The sequence below is a fragment of the Capra hircus genome, chromosome 29 (assembly GCF_001704415.2).
Source record: "Capra hircus breed San Clemente chromosome 29, ASM170441v1, whole genome shotgun sequence".
Lineage (NCBI taxonomy): Eukaryota > Metazoa > Chordata > Mammalia > Artiodactyla > Bovidae > Capra > Capra hircus.
In genome coordinates, this window is record NC_030836.1 from 44,490,421 (window position 1) to 44,512,024 (window position 21,604).

General features: G+C 49.2%; 3 protein-coding genes across 4 annotated transcripts; 2 read left to right on the forward strand and 1 right to left on the reverse strand.

Annotated features, from left to right (window-relative positions):
* Positions 8,520 to 11,806, reverse strand: EIF1AD (eukaryotic translation initiation factor 1A domain containing). The gene is made up of 6 exons (XM_005699910.3): positions 11,347 to 11,806; positions 10,054 to 10,277; positions 9,798 to 9,906; positions 9,591 to 9,699; positions 9,377 to 9,427; positions 8,520 to 8,839 (listed from the first exon to the last, which is right to left on the reverse strand). The coding sequence occupies exons 2-6, from the start codon at positions 10,138 to 10,140 to the stop codon at positions 8,695 to 8,697; spliced, it is 501 nt and encodes a 166-aa protein (XP_005699967.1). The 5' UTR covers positions 10,141 to 10,277; positions 11,347 to 11,806; the 3' UTR covers positions 8,520 to 8,694.
* Positions 11,906 to 13,859, forward strand: BANF1 (barrier to autointegration factor 1). Of its 2 annotated transcripts, none has more exons than XM_018043269.1 (3): positions 11,906 to 12,029; positions 12,724 to 12,862; positions 13,335 to 13,859. In XM_018043269.1, the coding sequence occupies exons 2-3, from the start codon at positions 12,740 to 12,742 to the stop codon at positions 13,479 to 13,481; spliced, it is 270 nt and encodes an 89-aa protein (XP_017898758.1). In that variant the 5' UTR covers positions 11,906 to 12,029; positions 12,724 to 12,739; the 3' UTR covers positions 13,482 to 13,859. The 2 variants fall into 2 exon arrangements, with proteins under 2 accessions (XP_017898758.1, XP_005699968.1); XM_005699911.3 differs by lacking the exon at positions 11,906 to 12,029 and adding an exon at positions 12,308 to 12,432.
* CST6 (cystatin E/M) lies at positions 19,275 to 20,744 on the forward strand. Its single transcript, XM_018043270.1, has 3 exons — positions 19,275 to 19,572; positions 20,081 to 20,206; positions 20,534 to 20,744. Exons 1-3 carry the CDS (start codon positions 19,333 to 19,335, stop codon positions 20,615 to 20,617), a joined length of 450 nt encoding a protein of 149 aa, XP_017898759.1. The 5' UTR covers positions 19,275 to 19,332; the 3' UTR covers positions 20,618 to 20,744.

The window sequence follows — 21,604 nt, forward strand, 5'->3', positions numbered from 1 at the left end:
GTGTATACAGATCACATACACATCCCACAGGACTTCACGGATACCAGAGACAGGCTCACAGAGAGAGCCAGCGGGTCGCACGCAAAGGAGAGAGTCAGACCGACATCGGGTTTCTCAGCAGCGAAGCTGGATGCAAAGAGACAATGAAGCAGCGTTTTCTAAGTGTAAGAAAAAGAATTTAGAATTTTATATCCACACAAACTGTCATTCAAATTAGACAGATGGGTCCCTATATACCAATTATTACAGAGTTAATAAACATTATCAGTTAAAAGAAAAATAGTGACTCTTATTTTTAAGAATCCAGATACAAATAAACTAAATAAAAATTTAAAAGCAAAAATAAAGAAAAAAGAAAAAAAAGAAGAATCCAGATGCACTCAGAGACATCTAAAACATGAGGACGTGCAAAGAGTGAAAGTAGGGGACCTCCCTGGCGGTCCAGTGGCTAAGATGCTGTACTCCCATTGCCAGAGGCCCAGGCTCAATCCCTGGTCAGAGGACTAGATCCCACATGCTGCAACTAAGACCCAGTGCAGCCCAATAAATAAATACATATTTTAAATAGTAAAAGTAAAAGGACTAAGATAGAGGGTGAGAAGAGGGGAAACGGGAGAAAGTTGAAAGGCACAAACTTCGAGTTAGAGTTAACAGCTGTGGGACAGGCACACAGGAAAAGTGTTGGCAGAGGAAATTCTGAGAGTTCTCATCAGTAGGAAGAAAGTTTTTTCCCTTTCTTTTTTTGGTCATATCTATATAGGAATACAGATGTTAGCAGAACCCATTGTGGCAATCATTTCATAATATATGTAAATCAAACCACCATGCTGCCTGTCTTAAACCGAGTGATGTATGCCAATTATTTCTCAATGAAACTGGAAAAAAAAAAAGGAAGACAACTCACCAGGCAAAAATACTAACTAGAGGAAATCTCAGATAGCTATACTAACATGAGATGAAATACACTAAGATAAAAGGGAATTGTAGGAATGGAAAGAGTCACTTCATTAAAAAGGGTCCTGTTCACAGACATAGCAATTTTAAACATGTTGCACTTAATGTAAACTTAAAAAACAGCTTATGAATAAACCAATAGACTATAGGAAGAGGCCGTTACATCCACCTTAAGGATCCACAGTTGGTGAGTGTGAAACGGTGCAAGCACTTTGGGAAGCATTTGGCGGCACTGACTAGAGTTGGGACACAGAAATTTCACACTCAGGAAGCTGTCTCAGGAGAAACATACACAAAGCACAAAGACACAGGCACAAGAATGTTGACAACAGCGAAGATGTGGGAAAACCTAAAAGCCATCAGAAAAAGTCAATGGATACATTTGATACAGTCCCACTGGAAACAGTATAAACAGTCAAAACAAATGAACCATAGCATTATATAGCAATAAGGAGAAACAGTAACGTAATGGTAAATGAAAGAGCCCCAAATATAATATTCAGCATGTTATCCTTCTCTTAAAGTTAAAAATAGCTTTACAAGAAAATCACATAGAAGGAAAACAAGAGCAAAGGTTAATTCAAGAAGACAGTTCCGGGGGTGGGAGAGCAGAAAATGAGAGGGTGGGCAGTAGCAAGGGAGAGTGGAGGCACACGGTAGCCTGGGTTATTGTCAAGTCCTGGCTTTTGTTTTGTGGTGGTGAGTTGGAAGGTGCTGTCGTTAAAAATTACCAATGATGGGACTTCCCTGGGGGTCCAGGGGTTAAGAATCCACCTTCCGATCACTGCAAGGGACGTGGGTTCAATCCCTGGTTAGGGAACTAAGATGATCCCATGTGCCATAGGGCAACTGAGCCTGAGTATCACAACTGCAGAGCCCATGTGCTTGGGAGCCCACATGCCACCACCGGAGAAACCCTCCTGCTGCAATGAGGAACCAGCAGAGCTGAAAAATAGAGGTATCGTGATGGAAACCAAGGAACACTAAGGACTGAGCGCCTCACACCTATCAGGGCGGCTACTATCCAAAACAAAGGAAAATAACGTGTTGGCAAGGAAGTGAAGAAACCTGAATGCTCTGCGCACAGATGGTGGGGAATGAAAGCCGGTACCGCCACCACAGCAAACAGCATGGTGGTGGTTCCTTAAAAAATTGCAAACAGCCACGTGATCCAGCAATTCCACATCTCTGTATATATTCAAAAGAAAGCAAGGTTTCTGAGAGCTCTGTACACCCATATTCACAGGAGCATTAGTCACAACCAGTAAAAGGTTGTAAAAGAAAGAACCCAAGAGTTCAATTTAGATAAAAAAATGTGACAGGACAAACAATGGAATAATAGTCATTCTTAAAGAGGAAGGAAGTTATGGCATATGTCCTAATTTCTCATGGATAAACCTTGAGAACATTATACAAAGTAAGAAAAATAATCTAGTTACCAAAAAGACAACTATTGTATGAGCCCACTTATCTGAGATATCTAGTCAAACTCATCAAAACAGGAAGTAGGGAATTCCCTGGTTGTTCAGTGGTGAGGACTCCGTGCTCTCACTGCCGAGGGCTCAGGTATAACCCATGTTCAGGCAACTAAGATGTGCAAACCATGAAGTGTGGTGGGTGCCTCCTACCTCAAAAAGAAAGAAAGTAGAATGGTAGTTGTCAGCGACTGGAGGAAGGGCAAATAGGGAGTTGATAATGGGCATGAAAACACTCTGGAAGTTGGCTGTACAACAATGTCACTGTTAACACTACTGAACTGCACACTTAAAAATGGTTAAGATGGTAAATTTTATGTGTATCTCAATTCAAAAATTCAACTCAAAAAACACCTAGATACAAATACTTTAGAGAGCTGCATTAAGAGAAACTTAAGCCCTAAAATGTAAGACTGTTTCACATATCACCTAATTACAAAAGGAAAACAGAATCTTTATAGGGAAATGACCTAGAAGCCATCCCTTTAACCCGGTGATCAAAATGACCATCACCGACAGTTGGGCATCCTGTATCACCTGCCCTGTGATCTGTGATGGATGAACATCAGTTCTGCACCTGGTCAGAGCACATCAGCTCTAGGTTATTTTTGCTAAAATTGTTTAACCCAAATCTGAGCGTACAAAAACAATCACACAAATCCAAGCCCAGGATATTTTTATAAGAAAACTGGCTTGAACTGTTAAAACGTCCATTTTATGAAAAACAGACCAAAAAGAGGTTAAGAAGTCTATTCTAAATTAAGAGAGGCTAAAGAGATACAACAGCTAAATGCAAACCCTATGTGTTTTGTATGTAGAGAGCAGACTGGCACAGAATGCTGGACACTAGTGGCCCCGTCGAAGGTACCCACTTCACAATTCTTTCACTTTTTCTTCAGGTGTGAAAATTCCCTAACTAGTCTAGGGGAAGGGAGGAGGTGAAGCTTTTTGAAAATTAATGAGTCAAGGACAAAACCAAATGGGTTAGAAGAAAGAACCACAGAATAAACTCAAAGGCAGTATAAGGAGAAATACAGTAAAAGCAGAAGTTAATGAAATAGAAAAGAAACTAACAACAACGAGCGATAACAAAAAGTCAGTGCTCAACAGAGAGTAATAAATGAACTTCTGCCAAGATCGACAAGCCTGAAAAAGAAAAAAGCACAAACAAATAATATTAGATATTAAAAAGGGGGATACGACTTTGGATACAGTTAAGATTACAAGCCTAAAAGTCAATTAAACTTTGTGCCACAGATGAAATAAGAAATAAATTATCACCGACTCAAGAACAGAAACCTGGCCAATCCTATTCTCAGTAAAAATCTAAAGTTAAAAAATCAACCCACTGCTAAAATGCCAGCCACCATTGGCTTTAGAGTTAAGTTTTACCAAAAGTTTTACAAGTGTAAAATCCCAACCTTACACGAACACTTATATAATGAGAGAGAACGTATATAGACAGCACTTTCTCCAGTTCACTTTACGAGGTTGGCATAACCTTGAAAAAACAAAACCACTCAGACAAGAGCAATGCAGGAAAGGCAAAGCTTAAATCATCTCACTTATGACCCTGGATGCCAAAATCCTCCCAAACATCAGAAGACCAGATCCAGCAATATTCTGAAAAATGCATCATAGCTATTTTACTCTAGGAAAGCAAGGATGTCTTAATGTGAGAAACTGTCAAAGTATCTCATGTTTTCAGATGAAAGGAGAAAAGCTAGGTGGCCAGTTCAGAGTGCCATGGGTGCTCCTTGGCACGTATGTACGGGTGGCTGGATGACAAGGGAGGAAGGTGAGCTGGGCTGCATGGGGAGGCTCCGGTGGGAATGACCTGGCTATAACGGTCGGTCCTGAAGTGCTAAGACATGTGGAGTCTGACGGGCCCCACGTCTCACGCCTAACTGCACCAGGGTCAGGACTGTTTGGCAGTCAGTCACCTGGACTGGCCACGGCATCGGGGAAGCAGCTCTGGAACACTCAGCCGACTCTGGGAGCTCTATTCCTACGTGGTTGGACTCCACAAGGAAGCTGAAAGAACAGAGGCGGAACTCAGCTGTGGAGAATGACAAAGGGGAATGGTATGCAGACCCTACCTTTATCAGAAATCCTAGCTATGACCCATAGGAGCTAAATGGCTAATAAGGGAGGAAGCAGTGGAGGTTAAAAAGTTTCAGGAAGAAAAAAACGAGGTTATGAAGTAGGTCAAAGAATCACTGAGGGATGGAGAAAAATACAAGGCCAAAATTATAGTTACAACACTCCCTTCCTTCAATCACACAAATACACTGGGTAAAGTGGGAAACTGGGAATCCCCTGGTGGTTCACTGGTTAGGACTCTGGGCTCTGTCAAGTCCCCAGGTACAATTCCTGGTCAGGAATTGTAAGATCACGCAAGCTGCATGGTGTGGCAGAAAAACAAAAACTCAAAGCAAAAAACAAACGCTGTTTTTAATCTGCTCTCACCCCAGCCCCTTTTGGGTAAAGAACCTCTCTGCTCTCTGGGAACACGTTATATGGACCAGGGTGGCTCATCTTGCCTCCTCTTATTCCCCTTACTCAGCCTTGGCCACAGTGGTTGCTCAAGAGAGCTAAGGGACCTGGGGAAGGCCAGTCAGTCTTCTCTGAAATTCACGGAGCCTGAAGAAGTAACGCTGTCAGGACTGAGTGCAAACTGGAGCTTCCTGAAAAATACACCTGTAGAGAGAGAGGAGTTCGGCAATCAAGAGGAGCAGAGACAGTCCAAGAAGACGAACGAGAACCCTGAAAAAACCACACTGGCCGAGGTCAGCTCTGCTCTGGAGACCACAGATCAATGTGCTCTTGTTTGTTTGAATTAGCCTTTGCCACTTTTAAGTAAGACAGTCCCAAATGATACAAATACTATGTTTGGCCTTTTGACCCCCCAAAACTGAAATATACATAAAATATATGATTCTAAAAATACATAAATTACCAAAGTTGACTCAAGGATAGAAAACTTGAGTTCCACAGGGGATTTCCCTGGCAGTCCAGTGGTTAAGACTTTGCCTTCCAATGCAGGGCGTGTGGGACCAGGCCCTGATTGGGGAGGTAAGATTCCACATGCCTCATGGCCCAAACACCAAAGCATAAAATGAAACAACGCTGTAATAGAGTCAATAAAGACTATTAAAAAAAAAAACAACTAAGCAAGGAATTCCTGGTGATTCAGCACTTAGGACTCTGTTCTTTCTCTGCCAAGGGCTTGAGTTCAATTCCTGGTTAAGGAATTAAGATCCCGCAAGCCGTAAGGCATGGGCAAAACAAAACCCAGCACAAACTAAGCAGAATTACATCAGAATTCAAGGATGGTTCAACACCAATGTAAATCAGTGCAATCATTAAAAACAAAATCTTTTGACTATTTCATGGATACCAAAAATTTGTCAATGTGGAATAAAGGGAAAAAACATTATGTTGGGTACAGAAGGAAACCTTTTCAGCCTAATGAAGTTTACCTACCAGAACCCTAAAGCAAGAATGATATTTCATGGTGAAACCTGAGAACCATTCTAAGAGGAACAAGTGTGTTATTTGACATTATACTGGAGGTCCTGCCCTCTGTAATTCATAAAGAAATGAGTGTAAAGAATAGGGTAAAACTGACCCTAGCAGGATATGATTTGACATTCTACCCACAAAGCCAACAGAATCAACTGAAGAACTATTAGAAGTAATGAGAATTCAATTCGATCAAATAGGCAGGCACACAGAAATCAACAGCTTTCTGACATGCCACTGATGGTCGGAAATGTAATTTCAAAAGAGCCCATTCATAACAACAAATAGCTAACTTAGAAGTCTTAAGGCTACATTGAACTAGAAACATCAAAGACCCACATGAGAACTACATCTTAGAAAATAGTACACATAATTCTTTTCTGGATGGGAAGATCAAAAACTGGTATGACCCCTCTCCAAATCAAACTATGAGATTTAAAACCACGCCAATGGTAGTAGTACAGGGAACTATATCCAATATTCTGGGATAAACCATAATGGAAAAGAATATTTTAAAAGAATGAATATATATGTAAAGCTGAGTCACTTTACAGTGACTTTACACTTTACAGTCTCTGTACAGCAGAGATTAGCACAACATTGTAAATCAATTATACTTCAAGAAAAACAAAACCCATGCCAATGGAAATCTTAATAGAACTTTTAAATGAAAATCACTAAGTTCATTCTAAAGTTCTTACATAAAAGAAAATATGAAAATTTCAAGCAACAGTGAAGGAGAATGAAATAACAACCATGCCATAACCTATGGTCTGTGCACAAAGATCAACAAGCCAGATTTCAAAGAGATTCATAAAAATGTGGGAATTTCATTTATTTTTAAAAGGTACTTTAAACCAGTGAGCAAAGAATGAGCCTCTAGATCAGTGGTACAGGGACAAGTGGCTATCCCTTAAGGGAAAAAAAATTAGCCATCTCCCATAAAAAATAAATTTCAGATGAGTTAAAAATAGACCCACATATACATCTTTAACTCACCTGGTAAATTTTTTGCATATAAATGCATGTACCTGTGTATATACATACACAGGTATGTGTATACATGTAAAACTATACTTAACAAATACAAAAGAGTGAGTGAGGAGCAAGTAAATGAAATGGTAGCTGGAGAGGGTGTGGGATCACTGACAGGTTTTTCTGATTGTTTTTCAGAAGGGAGAGTCTATCATACTTTTGATGCTAACACATCTAGTAGAGAGGATGGTAAAACCAAAACTCACACAAAGTCCTGTAGCAGAGACAGGCTCCAAAGCGCAGGAGGAAAGGCTTAAGTCCCGCTGGGTTAATGGGCAGTAAAAGGACAGGAGTACCAGTGAGCACCACTGTAGGGCAGGTAACAGAGAGGTGAGAGTTCCCTCCAATGGCTGTTTCTTTATGAAAGCTGCTGTGTGTAACTAGCAGAAGGGCAGTTGGTTAAAAAGTTTTCAAATACAGCATCCTAGGGTAGCTCTGCTAGGCAGGGCTGAGTGGCCATCTGAGGTTTGTAATTATAAATTTTAGGTAAAACTAGTGAGCAAGGTTGGCTGTTTTCCCTAATAGTTACTTGCGCACAGGCACAGAGGTGCATGATTGGGTTGACCACGGTCAGATTTTACTAGATGAACACTTTGGAGGCAGAAAGGACAGAGTGTAGACTGCAGAACTGATGCTATGTGAAGAGGGAAACGAAGATAGGAGCATAATGGTCAGAATGAGGCATGGCTGGAGGATGAAGATAAAGAATTTCTTCTAGGGGGAAAAAAAAGCATTTCTGTGGGAGGAGAGGGGTAGTTGAGTGAGTAAACCTGGATGTGGCCATTGCACAGATATCTGAATTCCAACGGTGCTGCAATTCCTAGTGATGGTAGGGGCAGTGAGTGACTGCGGATACAGGCAACAGGCTTGGAACAGAAGACAAGGGCCTCAGTGATGGGGGCATCAAGGACTGAAGGGGCCACAGCATTGAACAGGCCCATCCATGGATGCAGACACCGACGGATGCAGAGCACAATGACAGAAGCAGGGGAGGAAAACGCTGAGCCAGGAGGTCAGCTCAACGTCGGGGCCCTGACTACAAGCTCAACGCCAGCATGAAGAGGGAGAATGCAGTCAGAGGTGAAAAGCTTCAAAGGAGAAGTGAAATGGTGTGGGTGGCCGGAAGGCTGAGGGGTGACGGCTAAGTGGGGGACGCGCACGCAGTGTCGCGGCGGGTACTCCTGTGGCCACAGATGATGAAAGAGGCAGGGCCAGTGGCTCATGAAGCCCCGCGAGGTTCACCCTGAGCGTCTCATAGAGGCAGGTGGGCACCAAGTCCCACTGTGATCCTAAACGCCTCAATGAGCATCAACTGCAGGCAGGCAACGAAGTGGGAATGCCCCCATGTATTAACTACATGCAAGGAGGCACACAGGGCCTGGCGCTGACTTAAGTGCTGGACAAGAGAGGGAGAAACTAGGAAAGAGTCCAGCCATTCCCCACTTCCTGCCCACGAGGCCACCACCGAGGAGCCATGTGTCATGTCATCCGCACACCCCTCCTTCCTCCAAAGAGCCACTCCAACACCAGCATGAGGCAGCACCCACCAGGGGTTTAATTCTCCCATGTCAGAAGGTCAGTTCAGACAGGGGCCCTGCCTTATCCCCATCCAGGGGGAAAGATCCGCAGAGCCCCCTGGGAATGTCCACGCTCAGAGGAGCCCAGGACCAGTCTCTGAGCAAGAGGAGAAGTGGGTCCTGCGGTCTCAGGCCGCCTCCTCCTCTTCACTCTCCTCCTCGCTCTCATGATACTGTCTGCGGTTGGTGTTAACAAAAAGGTCAGAATCGTCTTCAGAGCTGGACTCTTCTCCTGACGACTGTGGCTCAGCTGGGAGTTCTGGCTGAGTCTGTCTGCACAGGGGAAAAGCAGAGTTAGCCCAGTGCCTTCTGAGAAGACCACAGAGAGGACCATACGGCCAAGCGGTCAGGGCTCGGTGAGCCAGACAGGGAGAGAACTGCAAGAAAGCTGAGCCAAGGAAAACTGGCAAAACACCACCTCCCTAACCCATCTCAGAAATTCGTTACAACTGCTGTTTTAATAGTGACGATTCTGCTGTGACCGACGAACACTCAATGAGCTCACACTGCTTACCAGGTACTAAGCAACTTCACGAGCATCAGTCTCTTTAATCCCTACAGAGCTCCCATTTTATAGGTGATGAAATCCGAGCCCAAGAGCTTAACCTGCTTAAAGTCACCTGGTTGTAACTTGCAAAGCCCAGACTTTAACCCAGGAAATCTGACCTTCAAGCTATACTCATCACCATTTATTCAGGCGCTCTCACCAGGGACCTGATATACAAAGACAGGAAAGTTCAATTTTCCCTCAAGGTACCAAGGCCTGAACCCCCGTTTTCTGTCTCCCCAATCCCAAGACTTGTGTCTCACCTGTTCCTATTGTTGTTGTGTTTCTCAGCCACTTGGGAGAAGGCCTCAGGCCTATGCCAAGAGAAGAGCCAAGGTCAGAAAGGACAGAGAAACCCCTCAGCTGTTGCCAGCTGCTCTTGCCTGAAATGCCACGACCTTCCCTCCCCTAAGCCCACAGGTGCGAACGAAATCCCCAGGGAAGTGGGGCAGCCAATGACCAAGAGGACCACCCTACCAGTGCCCATCCTTCTGCAGAGAGCGCACGTGATCTTTGCAGAGCACAAAGGAGATCTCAGCCTTCACCTTCTCTCCTTCTTCAATAGGGTCAACGATGAGAAAGTCCCCTGCGGGGGAAGAGAGAAAAGCACAGTCGGTCCTACTTGTGGTGGGACGCCGAGGCCACAGGAAACGCTTCGGTCTCCCAAAAGGCTGCCTCTCTCACCTCTCTTGATCCAGATGTTTTTGCGGTACTTGGAGGGCATGCTCACCAGGAAGCGCTGCCCCTGGGCTGTCTCCACCTCATGCAGATTGTTCCCTGGGGTCCTGAGGACCTGGTCCAGGAGAGACCAAGAACCAATCAGCTTCATCAGCCAGTTCCAACACCTGCCGAGCTGTACAGCACCCTGTCTCAACCCCCAGGGGCCTAAGAGGATGGAGGGGTGGTAGGGGCAGAGCAACTGGTCCCTGATGCCACTCACCCTCACAATCTGCTGCTGGTCAGAGGGCACCATGTGCTCCCCCAGCACCTCCTTCACCACATGTTTCCTCTTGGTGGCCTGAGACATGGTGGGTCCTGTCCCAGGGGGGCGAGGGATGCGGAGACTCTCAACTCTTCCTCCTGAGTTTTTCAGATGGTAGGCTGAGAACCCAGGACTCTTTTGAAGATGAGGACAGGCCTTTTACCGAGGAGTGATACAATGTCCTGGTGAAAAATATGGGCTCTGAAATCCAATTAACTGGACTCAAATCCTACCTTGGTTATTTCCTGGCTGTTCAATTTCTCTAGACTTCAGAGAACTAACCCAGAGCATTAGCATTAGAACAAAATAATCATAAGCAAAGCAGGAAACACAGCATAAGACACATAAAAGTAACTTGTGTTTATCCCTTAAGTACTGGTATAACCATAAAAACTAAATACATGTTTTAGAAAAATAAGCCATTCTGGAAACCACTTGGAGAAGAGGCAAGATAAGTCACTTCTTCCTTAACCTGCTTGTACATTTCAGATTTCAGGTGTGACACAACCACACAGATGTTCAGTCTCTCAATACCCTACAGACATAGACCAGCTACCACAAGCCAGGTCAGGAATGAGCTAATTTAAGGGCAAGGTAGACTAAACTGATGCTTTTGAACTGTGGTGTTGGAGAAGACTCTTGAGAGTCTTTTGGGCAGCAAGGAGATCCAACCAGTCCATCCTAAAGGAAATCAGTTCTGAATATTCATTAGAAGGGCTGATGCTGAAGCTGAAACTCCAATACTTTGGCCATCTGATGCGAAGAACTGACTCACTGGAAAAGACCCTGATGCTGGGAAAGACCGAAGTCAGGAGGAGAGGGGGACGACAAAGGATGAGATGGTTGGATGGCATCACCGATTCAATGGACATGAGGTTGAGCAAGCTCCGGGAGTTGGTGATGGACAGGGAAGCCTGGCGTTCTGCAGTCCATGGGGTCACAAAGAGTCAGACACGACTGAGCGACTGAACTTAATTGAGACCGATTTGATCTTTGGCATCTGCTGTTTCTGACCCTGGTACTGCAAGACAACGACTGATGCGTACTCAGAAGACTGTTGTTCAGTCGCTAAGTCGTATCCGACTCTTGCGACCCCATGGACTGCAGCACGCCAGGCTTCCCGGTCCTTAACTATTTCCCCGAGTTTGTTCAAAGTCATGATGGTTTCCAAAGGAAACTCCGAAGTATCATCTCTAGTTGCCGTCCCCTGCCCTCCTCCTTTCCTATCTCGATGGAAAGATCCAAACTTACTCTCTAGTCCTCGGATCCCACGAGAGCTGCCAGAACGACCCGGTTCTCCAGGCAGGACGCTGAGATCGCCTCATCCACGACTCACTTCAGAGCTGAGGCAACGAAAGCAGAGAAAAAGGACTCGCCGGTGGTCACAACGGTGGAGTCGGTTTGGACTCAGTTCTGGGGCTCATCCGGTTCCCGTCCGACTCTAATAAGTCCGACAGGGAGGAGGACAACGCCTGTCGGCCTGAGTCGGACACCGTACTTCCGGCGCTCTCCAGGAAGTCTCCTGGTCACGCCTTTCCCCTTGTCCGTCTCTCTAATTTTTCCCACCACCAGGTCGGCCAAGGTTAAGTGGCTAAGTTCCGCATGCCGTGCAGCAGATAAATAAAGTTTTCTTCTCACAGGTTTCTGTTCCCTGAGGCCGGAAATGCTTCCCAAGAAGCAAGACTACAAAAGGCAGTCAGGCTTCCTGCGAAGCAACAGGAAATGAACTCCTACTAAGGGCGCTCTCGAGGTCTAGGTGGTGTCGCAACTCTATGATCCTATGCGGCTAGAAGTGCCCAATGTAGTTTTTTTTTTGGGGGGGGGGGGCCTTGAGGCGACCCGGAAGCGGAAGTGGAAGAAAGTTCTAGTGGGCTGAGGTAGCGGCGGGAGCAGCCGGGTGGCGGGAGAAGCCGTTACAGGAACTGGAGCTGCGGGTGAGCGCGAGCCGCGGAACAGGGCTCGGGCTGGAGGCCAGAACGGGCGCGGGGAGGAGGGGGAGGCAGGGAGGAGAGGGCCCGCAAGGGCTGAGACGGGCCAGACGATGCGCTCTCCGAGAGGGCTCGGCGAGGCGCTGGGAGGGGCGGGGCGCGGCGCCTTGGGGGCGGGGTCCACGGCGTAGGGCGCGGCGGGCGTCCAGGTGTGGCGCTGACGCTGCTGGCTGCGCGGGTGTGCGCGCTCGGGCTGCGCCTTCGCTCAGTGAGCAGCCTGTGCGGCGGCGGCGGGGTCAGGGAGCCCTTCGTTTGCTTTTCGGGCCAAGTGGCCATTCCAGACCCGAGTCAGTGCTGCTTTTGCCCAGCCAAGGTCACAGAGGAGTGACACTTTCAGGGCGGGCCCTGGGTACTGTGGAAATCTTACCTTTGTCCTGCTTGCGCCGCCTGTTAGGGCAAGATAGTTTCTCCTCGGGGGCGGTGCCAAAACCCAGCTTCCGCAGGGACTGGGCGAGACTAAGCTCTTAAACAGTGAGGAAAAGACTCTGTTTGGACCTCAGTTTTCTCATCTGTGAAGTGGGGGGAATCGAGAAAGCGCCCATAACAGTTGCTCTGGCATTCTCTTCCTGTGAGATTGCCAGTGGGTTTTCTGGCGTTCCCGGGTTTTCAGCCCTAATTTCCCTCTTCTTGGGATTCCCAGATTAAGCTTGATCGAGATGACAACCTCCCAAAAGCACCGAGACTTCGTGGCAGAGCCCATGGGGGAGAAGCCAGTGGGAAGCCTGGCCGGGATTGGCGAAGTCCTGGGCAAGAAACTGGAGGAAAGGGGCTTTGATAAGGTGTGGAGTGGCTGCCTGTAGTTGGGAGGGGGGCGAGGCGCAACTATAGCATTTCCCGGCAGCTGGGGAGTGAGGAGGGTGTGTGTATCTGTTGGGGAGTGGACGCTCCTGTGTGATCGGCAGAGTCAGCCGGGCAGAACCCACCCTGCCTCTTGGGCTCCTGTGTGGGGAGCCACAGGAAAGTGGCCCTTTTTCCCCCCCGTGATGTTTATTTGTTTCTGTTTGCCCTGGGGTCTTAGTTGCAGCTTGCAGGATCTTTCATTGTGACTCACAGGCTCCAGAACCCACGGGCTTAGTTGCCCCACAGCAAGTAGGATTGTAGATTCCGGGCCAGGGATTGAACCCATGTCCCCTGAATTGCAAGACAGATTATTCACCACTGGATCAGCAGGGAAGTCCCAGGAAGTGGTCTTCTTGTTCTTAGTCCTACACAGCACTCAGCAGCCCATCTTTTGCTTTGCCCGTTTTGCAGGCCTATGTGGTCCTCGGCCAGTTTCTGGTCCTAAAGAAAGATGAAGACCTCTTCCGGGAATGGCTGAAGGACACGTGTGGCGCCAATGCCAAGCAGTCCCGGGACTGCTTTGGCTGCCTGCGAGAGTGGTGTGATGCCTTCTTGTGATGCTCTCTGGGGAGCCCCCGATCCCAAGCCCCAGCATTGAGTCTCCAGAGTTTGCAGCCTAGTGAGGACTCCTCCTCTGTCCTCTACAAAAGAAGAGATTGCTGTTGTGCACACCTCCCATGTACTCCAGGGCCTTTGGGGAGTTCTCTCCCCTCACCGTTTCAACTTTTTTGGAATTCTCACCCTTGCATGCATTTTCCTTCTCCTTTCCCTGCCAGTTTCGTGACAATAATTACCAGCTTTTCTGAGTGGATTCCTGGCCCTGTCCCTCACCCCCACCCCCACCTGTGGTCTCTTTTATGCCATTTGGTAGTCTTTTTGGCAGAACAGTCACTGTCCTTGTAAAGTTTTATAAATCAATAAAGCCAGTGGCCTTCATGACTGGGCTTTGTATGTGGGAAGCAGGCGGGCTGGGAGTTGCCTGTTCCCCAGGGACTGACCAGGTTTGCCACACTGCTTATCAGTGCAGATCGAAACTGGCAGCTTCCCTCACACTCCCAAGGGCGGCCATCCTGGCAATACGGGCCTTGGGCAGGTGCCTTGGAGTGTCTCAATCCCTCACCAACGTGGGAGAGCGAGTGGGTTGGTTCCTTCCTGGGATCCAGACATCCGTGTGGTCAACAGCTGGGTTAGTCAGCACCTGGTGGAAAGTCCGAGGGAGTCAGAGCAGGAAAAGGGTGGATGGGATGTGGACTGAGGTCTACCTGCCATTGGTCATGTGTTCTCCTGGTCTCTGGGATGAGTGGGCGGGGCTCATGCAGTCCGCCCTGTTCTCAGGGAGGCAGAAAGTGTGTGGGCAACCCAACTGGGTGGGCAGGCTTGAGTGCGTTACACTTGTATTTGGTATATCTTCATCATCTGTTTATCGGACTTACTATGAACCAGGTTCAGAGCTAAGGTTTGTGTAAACATTTTTTTTCATTCATAATAAGTGTTTGTTTTGTTTTCCACAGATGAAACTAGAGGGTCAGGCTGACTCCATGGACTTACTACTGGGAAGTAGCCAGACTGGTCCTCAAAACATCACATGGAAACCCATGGACCTGAGAGCCATGGGTGGTGTTTGCTCACGGCGCTTGGTCTCTCTGAGACTCAGTTTCCCCACCTGGAAAATGAAATTGTTGTAAGGATCAGATGCAGTGCTGGTCGTGTTCAGGAGCTACTTATTTATAGAATTTTCCTCGTCCTCGGGGCTTAAAGTCTGGTGAGGGGAGAAATGACATCATAAATAGAAACACTGCGATAGCATGAGTAGATTTTCATGATTTCAGAATAGGGAAAGATTAAAAAGCTGATAGATTCAACTCCATCATAGAAATTTTGTTCAGGATAATCAGAGTGAGTGAGGAGCCTAACCCAGGGTGAGGAAGGATATTTGCGACCCACATAGATGACACAGGACTCCAGAGCTGCAGTCAAGAGAGAGCAGACAATACAATAGAAAAATGGGTGAAAGACCTGGAGGGCAGCCACAGAGGAATACCTGAGTGGTGAATAAGCATGTCAGAAGGTGTTCGGTCAGATTAAGTCCGTCAGAAACGCAAATAAGATGCCATTATACACTCACAGGATTGGCAAAAAATTTTAAGTCAGACAATACCAAGTTCTGATGAAGAAATGGAGCAACAGGAACAGATATCCAACTAGTGGGAGTGTAAATTGGTGTGAACAATTGGGGAAAGCAGTTGGGTGTTTGCCAGTAAAACTGAAGACCCACCCTGTGAGCCAGCAATTCCTCGCCAGGGATGGGACAGGACGCAAGGCACACCTGCGTCAGCTCCTGAGCAGATGTTCACAGCGGCTTTGTTCATTCACAGGGGCTCCCAGCTGGATCCACATGCGGGGCTCTTTGCAGAGGCAGTAAAACTAGAAGGGGAAAAAATGCTTTTTGCCAAAGAAAATGAAATCACTGAGTTGTGTCCAATTCTTTGTGACCTCAATGGACTGTAGCCTGCCAGACTGCTCCTCCATGGGACTTTACAGGCAAGGATACTGGAGTGGGTTGCCATTTCATTTTCCAGGGGATCTTCCCGACCTAGGGATCGAACCTGGCTCCCGCACTGCAGGCAGACTCTTTACTGTCTGAGCCCCAGGGAAGCTTATTGCAAAAGTCATTGGTAAAGAAAGAGAAGTGGGGAATGATTGCCTTTGGGGGAAAGAGACAGGTGTGATGCTTGGGAGCATAGGGGGCTGCGAGTGGCAGTTTCCACTTCTTGACCTGTATGGTGGTGATCCAAGACACTGTACTTTTCTGTCTGTTAGATACATCTCAGAACAGTAGAAGATAAAAGGGAGAACAAAAACAAAAGACCCAAGGATAGAGCAGTTAGGTAATTAGCCAGAGATTATGATGGTTATTAGTAGGGATGAAGGTTCAGTGTAAGCCTGGGTCTTGGAAGTGTGAGAGGCCCCTGGAAGATCACCAGGTGGCCAGAGCTGGGCCCAGCTCATGTTACAGGCTGCTTCCTTGGAGGGTGCCAGTCTGAAGCCCAGAAAGGTAGTCATGGGGACTGTCCCTGGAGTTTCAGGCCGTACTATGTTTCTAACGTTACTCTGATTGGGTCCAGGGTCTTCAGCTGTCCTGACCTCTGAACAACTTTATTCACCTGCAAAATGATGGTGCTTACTAACTCGGGTGTTTGTGAGAATAGACCAGCCGGTGAAAAGTCTTTGGAAATTGTTAGGTTGGTGTGCAAAAGATTTGTTGGTGTCAGCACAAAGGAATGGCAGGGTAGGGACAAGTGAGCTGGGGACACTGGCCCTTGGCTAGCTTCCCAGGGAGCTGGTGCAGATTTAAGTGCAGCTGCAGCTGAGTTCCCAGTGGCAGGAGCGCAGGCCTAGAGGAACCCAAGGAGGTGCCTGGCCGCTTGGGCTGCCTCCCCACCTCTCCCAGCGTGTGCTGCAGCCTGGGCCTCTTACTCCCCCACGGCCAGGCTCCCTTGGCCTGGCTCCTGCCTGGCCTTGGCCTCCTCATCAAGCCAAGCTCTCCCCAGCTCTTGCACAAATGGGTCTGTTGCAGAGAAGAACCAGTTTTCACTCCACATTGGAACTGTTTTTTAGACTCTTCCTGCTGTTCTTATGTGTTGTGTTAGTCACTGAGTCATGTCTGACTCTTTGCGACCCCCTGAACTTTAGCCCACCAGGCTCTTCTGCCCAGGGAATTCTCCAGGCAAGAATACTGGAATGGATAGCCATTCCCTTCTCTGGGGGATCTTCCTGATCCAGGAATTGAACGCTAGGCTTCTGCATTGTAGGTGAATTCTTTACTGTCAGAGCCACCTGGGAAGCCAGGACATAATGTTCTGCCTCAAAGGACCCTGGCCCTCTGCCTGACTGTGAAACTAAAGTGCCTTTGTTCAGCTCATAGAGAATCTGACTCTGTCCCTCTGTGAATGACTACAAAAAGGGGATTAACATGCCCCTTCTGAATGCTGGCCCTCCTGGAGATGTTTTGCAAGACTGAAGGCCCTTTTTACTTTACCTCCTCTCTCTGCTGGGCCTTTTGACTTTAGTTCCTCATTGCTTCTCCCTCAGGTTCTATAAACGAGCCTGGCATCCAGACCCCAACAGCATGGTCATTTTGAGACATTAGTCTGCCATCTTCTCCGTCAGCCAGCTCTCCAAATATAGTTGTATCCCTTGCCTCAGCACCTTGTCTCTGGGATTCACTGGCCTGTCATATGGCGAGCAGAGGGAGCTTGGACTCCATAAGTGGTCTGTCCCTTTAAGGCAGACACCTGAGCCCACAACAAACTTGTGACTATTCGTGGGCATCCCAAGATTGTTTTTCACAGCTGTGCTGAGGGTGTGGGGCAGCATCTGGACTGGGCAGTGACTACATGCTGCTCCTGGTCTCCCTGGGAGAAATCCCTGCCTTTCCTGACCTTGGGATTCTGAGGGTCTGGGAATTGGGGTTGGGATCAGGGAATCTTGAATGCTTACTCATAATATTCATCACAATAATAGCTGCCACTTATTAAGCCCCAACACTTTTTTGCTTACTGAAAACCACCACCTCTCCCAAGCCCCAGGTAAGATCCTCAGCAGCCCTGAAGCACTAAAGATTGGTGTCCCCAGAGCAAAAAACACCCTCCCCCTCCACAACAAGTGATTAAAAGTACAAACTGCCCTGCACTTGGCTTCCCCAGTAGCTCAGCGGTAAAGAATCTGCCTGCAATAAAGGAGACGCAGGAGATGCTGGTTTGATCCCTGGCTTGGGAAGATCCTCTGGAGAGGGGCATAGCAACCCATTCCAGAATTCTTGCCTGGAGAATCCCATGGACAGAGGAGCCTGGTGGGCTACAGTCCATAGGATCTCAAAAAGTCTGAAGCCACTAAGCACGCACCGTAAATTCTTAAAACATTAATTGTAGAAAATTCTAAAACATGTCAAACTTTTCCTGTGTTGACTACTTCAGTGCTGCTTTTTATATTGTGTCAGATTATTCCCCCCAGAAATCATAGCCCTGGGACTTTCCTACTGGTCCAGTGGTTTTTCTGGGTGCCTAATGTCCTCTGCCAGCATCTGTGGAATTTGCTCGGTGCTCAAGTTCTTTCGATGAATCTGTGGGGGAGAAAGTGGTCTCCCTGTCCTATTCCTCCGCCATCTCGGTCCAGTGGTTAAGACACCCTTCCAAAGGGAGATGTGCATTCTATCCCTGGTCTGGGAAATAAGATCCCACATGCAGGGTGTGCCCAAAAAGTTAAAAATCACAGCCTTGTTTTGCTGGTACTTCCAACATATGCCCAGTTTACCTATGAGTGACCCAGTTTCAGGCCATTATAATTAGCAAGACCTTAGAAGACAAGAGTTGTCACCTTTCTTCAGGTGAGGACTGAGGCTCCCAGAGGTCAAAGGGCTTGCTGGAAGGCCCCCAGGCAGTAAATGGCAGAGCTGGGACCACCCACACTCCTGGCCAGTTACCTTTTGGGCTCCCTCTGGACTGAGAACACAGATTTGAGTTAGACTGTGTCTGCTGTGTGTGTGTGTGTGTGTGTGTGTGCGCGCTCAGTCGTGTCCAGCTCTATGTGACCCCATGGACTGTAGCCCGCCAGCCTCCTCTGTCCATGGGATTTTCCTGGCAAGAATACTGGAGCGGGTTGCCATTTCATATTCCAGGGGATCTTCCCAACCCAGGGATTGAACTTTCTTACGTCTCCTGCGTTGGCAGGCGGATCCTATACCACCAGCGCCTGCCTGGGCTCAAAAGCCAGTGTCACCATTTACTAGTTACCAGCCTGTGTTCTAGGGCAAAATCAGTTGTTTACTCTGTGTCCTGTTTACTCGTCTATAAAATGGAACCCTTGCTCACTGATCCCTACCTCATGCTGGTCATGAGGGTTAAACAGTGCCCGGCTCAGCGCAGTAAGGACTCCTGTGTACCTGCTGTTTATATAGCACCTGGCCTCCCCTAAGCACTTATTGAACCCTCGAAGCAACCCATTTCTCAGAGGAGGAAACTGAGGCAATGAGGGTTAAGTAACTTCTCTAACACTACGCATTGGAGATAGTTAAGAGCTTGCTAGTAGCTGTTGTGGGTTTCTCATATGGGATGGGTCTCTGTGAACTGCCCCTGTGGTGGCACTTGTGGCTAGGAGCTGTCGCAGTCCTTGCCCTCCCCAACCAGGTGTGCCTGGAGGGCAAGCAGCGTGGTGGTGATGCCCAGGTGTGCTCGGGCCTGCCCGCTGTCCTCCTCGGCACCCCGCAGGTGGCCTCACGTGTGGACCAACTAGGCTGGGTGGATCCCTCCCCGCCTGCGGGGGCGCGCGGCGAGCGGCGGGCGGGGCCAGGCGGGCCCGCGGAGCCCATAAAAGCGGCGCCGGCCGCGGTCAGATACCGACACCGACGGCCATGGCGCGTCCGAGCCTCCTGCTGCCGATGGCCCTGGCCTTGCTCGCATTCTGCCTCCTGGTGCTGCCCCGCGACGCCCGGGCCCGGCCGGGGGACCGCAAGGTCGGAGAACTGCAGGAGCTGTCGCCCAGCGACCCGCAGGTGCAGAAGGCGGCGCAGGCGGCCGTGGCCAACTACAACATGGGCAGCAACAGCGACTACTACTACCGCGACATCACCATCCTCCGGGCGCAAAGCCAGGTGCGGGCGGCCGGGCGGGGCCGGGGAAGGGGCGGCGCCGACAGCGCGGGGAGGCGACAGCGGCCCCAGCCGGGCCCCAGATGGAGGGGGGACTAAGAGTAATCAGGGTGGCATCTTAACACAACAGTTTTCAAAATCCAGTTAACGTCAAAAGTCCATGCGGAGCAGAATCTCTGAATTTCAAATAAGGTTCAACCCTGAATCGGCCTTGTCCTGAAAGGCGGATTGGGGTGTGGTGGGGTGAGAGAGAAGGGGCAGCTGTGTGGACTTGAGTCTCAGGCTACTGTCTGGCCCAGGCTCTGCCCGCCTCACCAGGGACCCCACCAGAACTCCCTGCTGCCCTCTCCTTGCCTTTCCAGTCCCCCCGTCCCAGGTCTGAATCCAAAGGCCGTGTGCTGGTTAGGCCCAGGGGAAGGTGATGGGTGATGGGAGGACACGGAGGGAGGTGAGAGGTCCAGGTCAAGGGTCGTCTCCAGGCACCCCTGACCTGTGCCCACCTTTGCCCCAGCTGGTGGCGGGCATCAAGTACTACCTGACCGTAGACATGGAGAGCACGGCCTGCCGGAAGAGTGCCGTGGCTGGAGACCATGTAGACCTCACCACCTGCCCCCTGGCCGCAGAAGCACAGCAGGAGGTAACAGCTGTGTCCCCAGTTAGGCATCAGCCCAGCAGCCGGGCCCTCAGGATGCCCAGCCTGAACTGGTCTGGCTGGCCGGGCTGATGTCTGGCTGACTCAGCCGCGAGGCTAGGGTGAGGGTGCAGAGAGGAGCAGACTGGGGCTTCCCCTGGACTTGGCGGGGTGGGAGGCTGGGGTTGGCTGGGAAGGTCTTGGGTCTGGTGGTCCTGACCATCTAATTCGCTGTTCCTTCTTGCATCCCAGAGTGTCACAGGCACAGGGCTGTTGGGAGGTGGTGGCCTGGGGCCTGGGCTCACCCCACCTTTTTCATCCTTCTCTCTGCAGAAGCTGCGCTGTGACTTTGAGATCCTTGTGGTTCCCTGGAAGAACTCCTCCCAGCTTCTAAAGCATGACTGTGTGTCCCTGTAGAGACCCCTGTGGGCTTAGGGGAGAGAGGGAGCCAATGAGGCTGGGGAGGACTGGGCGCATGGGTGGAGGGCATGTCAGTTCCTTGGACCATATCTACGGCAATAAATTGCTAGCACTGCTTCTGGCATTGGTCTCTTCTGAGTCCCTCTCTCATCCCCCACTCCCACTCCCAGCAACCCCGCTCCAGCCAACAGGGTGCCCACACCACCCCATGCTCGGCCTCTGCCATCTCAGCCCAGAAGATGCTAAGGGTGCAAAGTTCAGCTCCCAAATTTGGAGTCCCCTAAATAGCCCAGCATCACAGACAGAGGAACAAACCTCCAGAGACTCCCAGAGTTTGCCAAGTTATGGGTGGGGAGACAAAGTCACAGGAGAGAGATGATGCCCCAGGACAGGAAGGAGACAGCAGCCAGGGGAGGCTGAGGGGCGCCTGAGCCCTGTTCCCTCTCAGCTGCCAGGACCGCTCAGAGCGGCGCTTGGGGGTTTAGCCCACGCCGCCCCAGAACACTGAGCTCTCATCCCGTGAGATTCTTAGACCAGCATGTGGCCCAGAGATGGCAGAGCCCCTGCTGGCCAAGACACACACGCTGTGGGCCCCATGCCAGGAGGACTCCCCCACCCTCTGTCCTGAGCAAGACCCCTGGAAGGGGCTGGCAGGGAGCCCCCAGGGGAGTGAGGTCAAATCCGCTGTCCATAGAAGGGGTGAGGGGACAGATGCAGTTTAATGTCCTTTAAAGAAATAGAGTTGGAACATGTTTTGCACACCTGAGTCTGTGGCTGGAATTAACACTCACTACACAAGAGGCACACACGCATCCAGAACTTCTCAAGACTCCAGACACCAGACACACACACACACGCATGAGACCTAGCAACCCAGAAGCACAGACACACACCCCCACCATGGATCCTCAGATCGCTCCCAGACCCACAGACACACACACACACACGCATGAGACCAAGCAACCCAGAAGCACAGACACACAC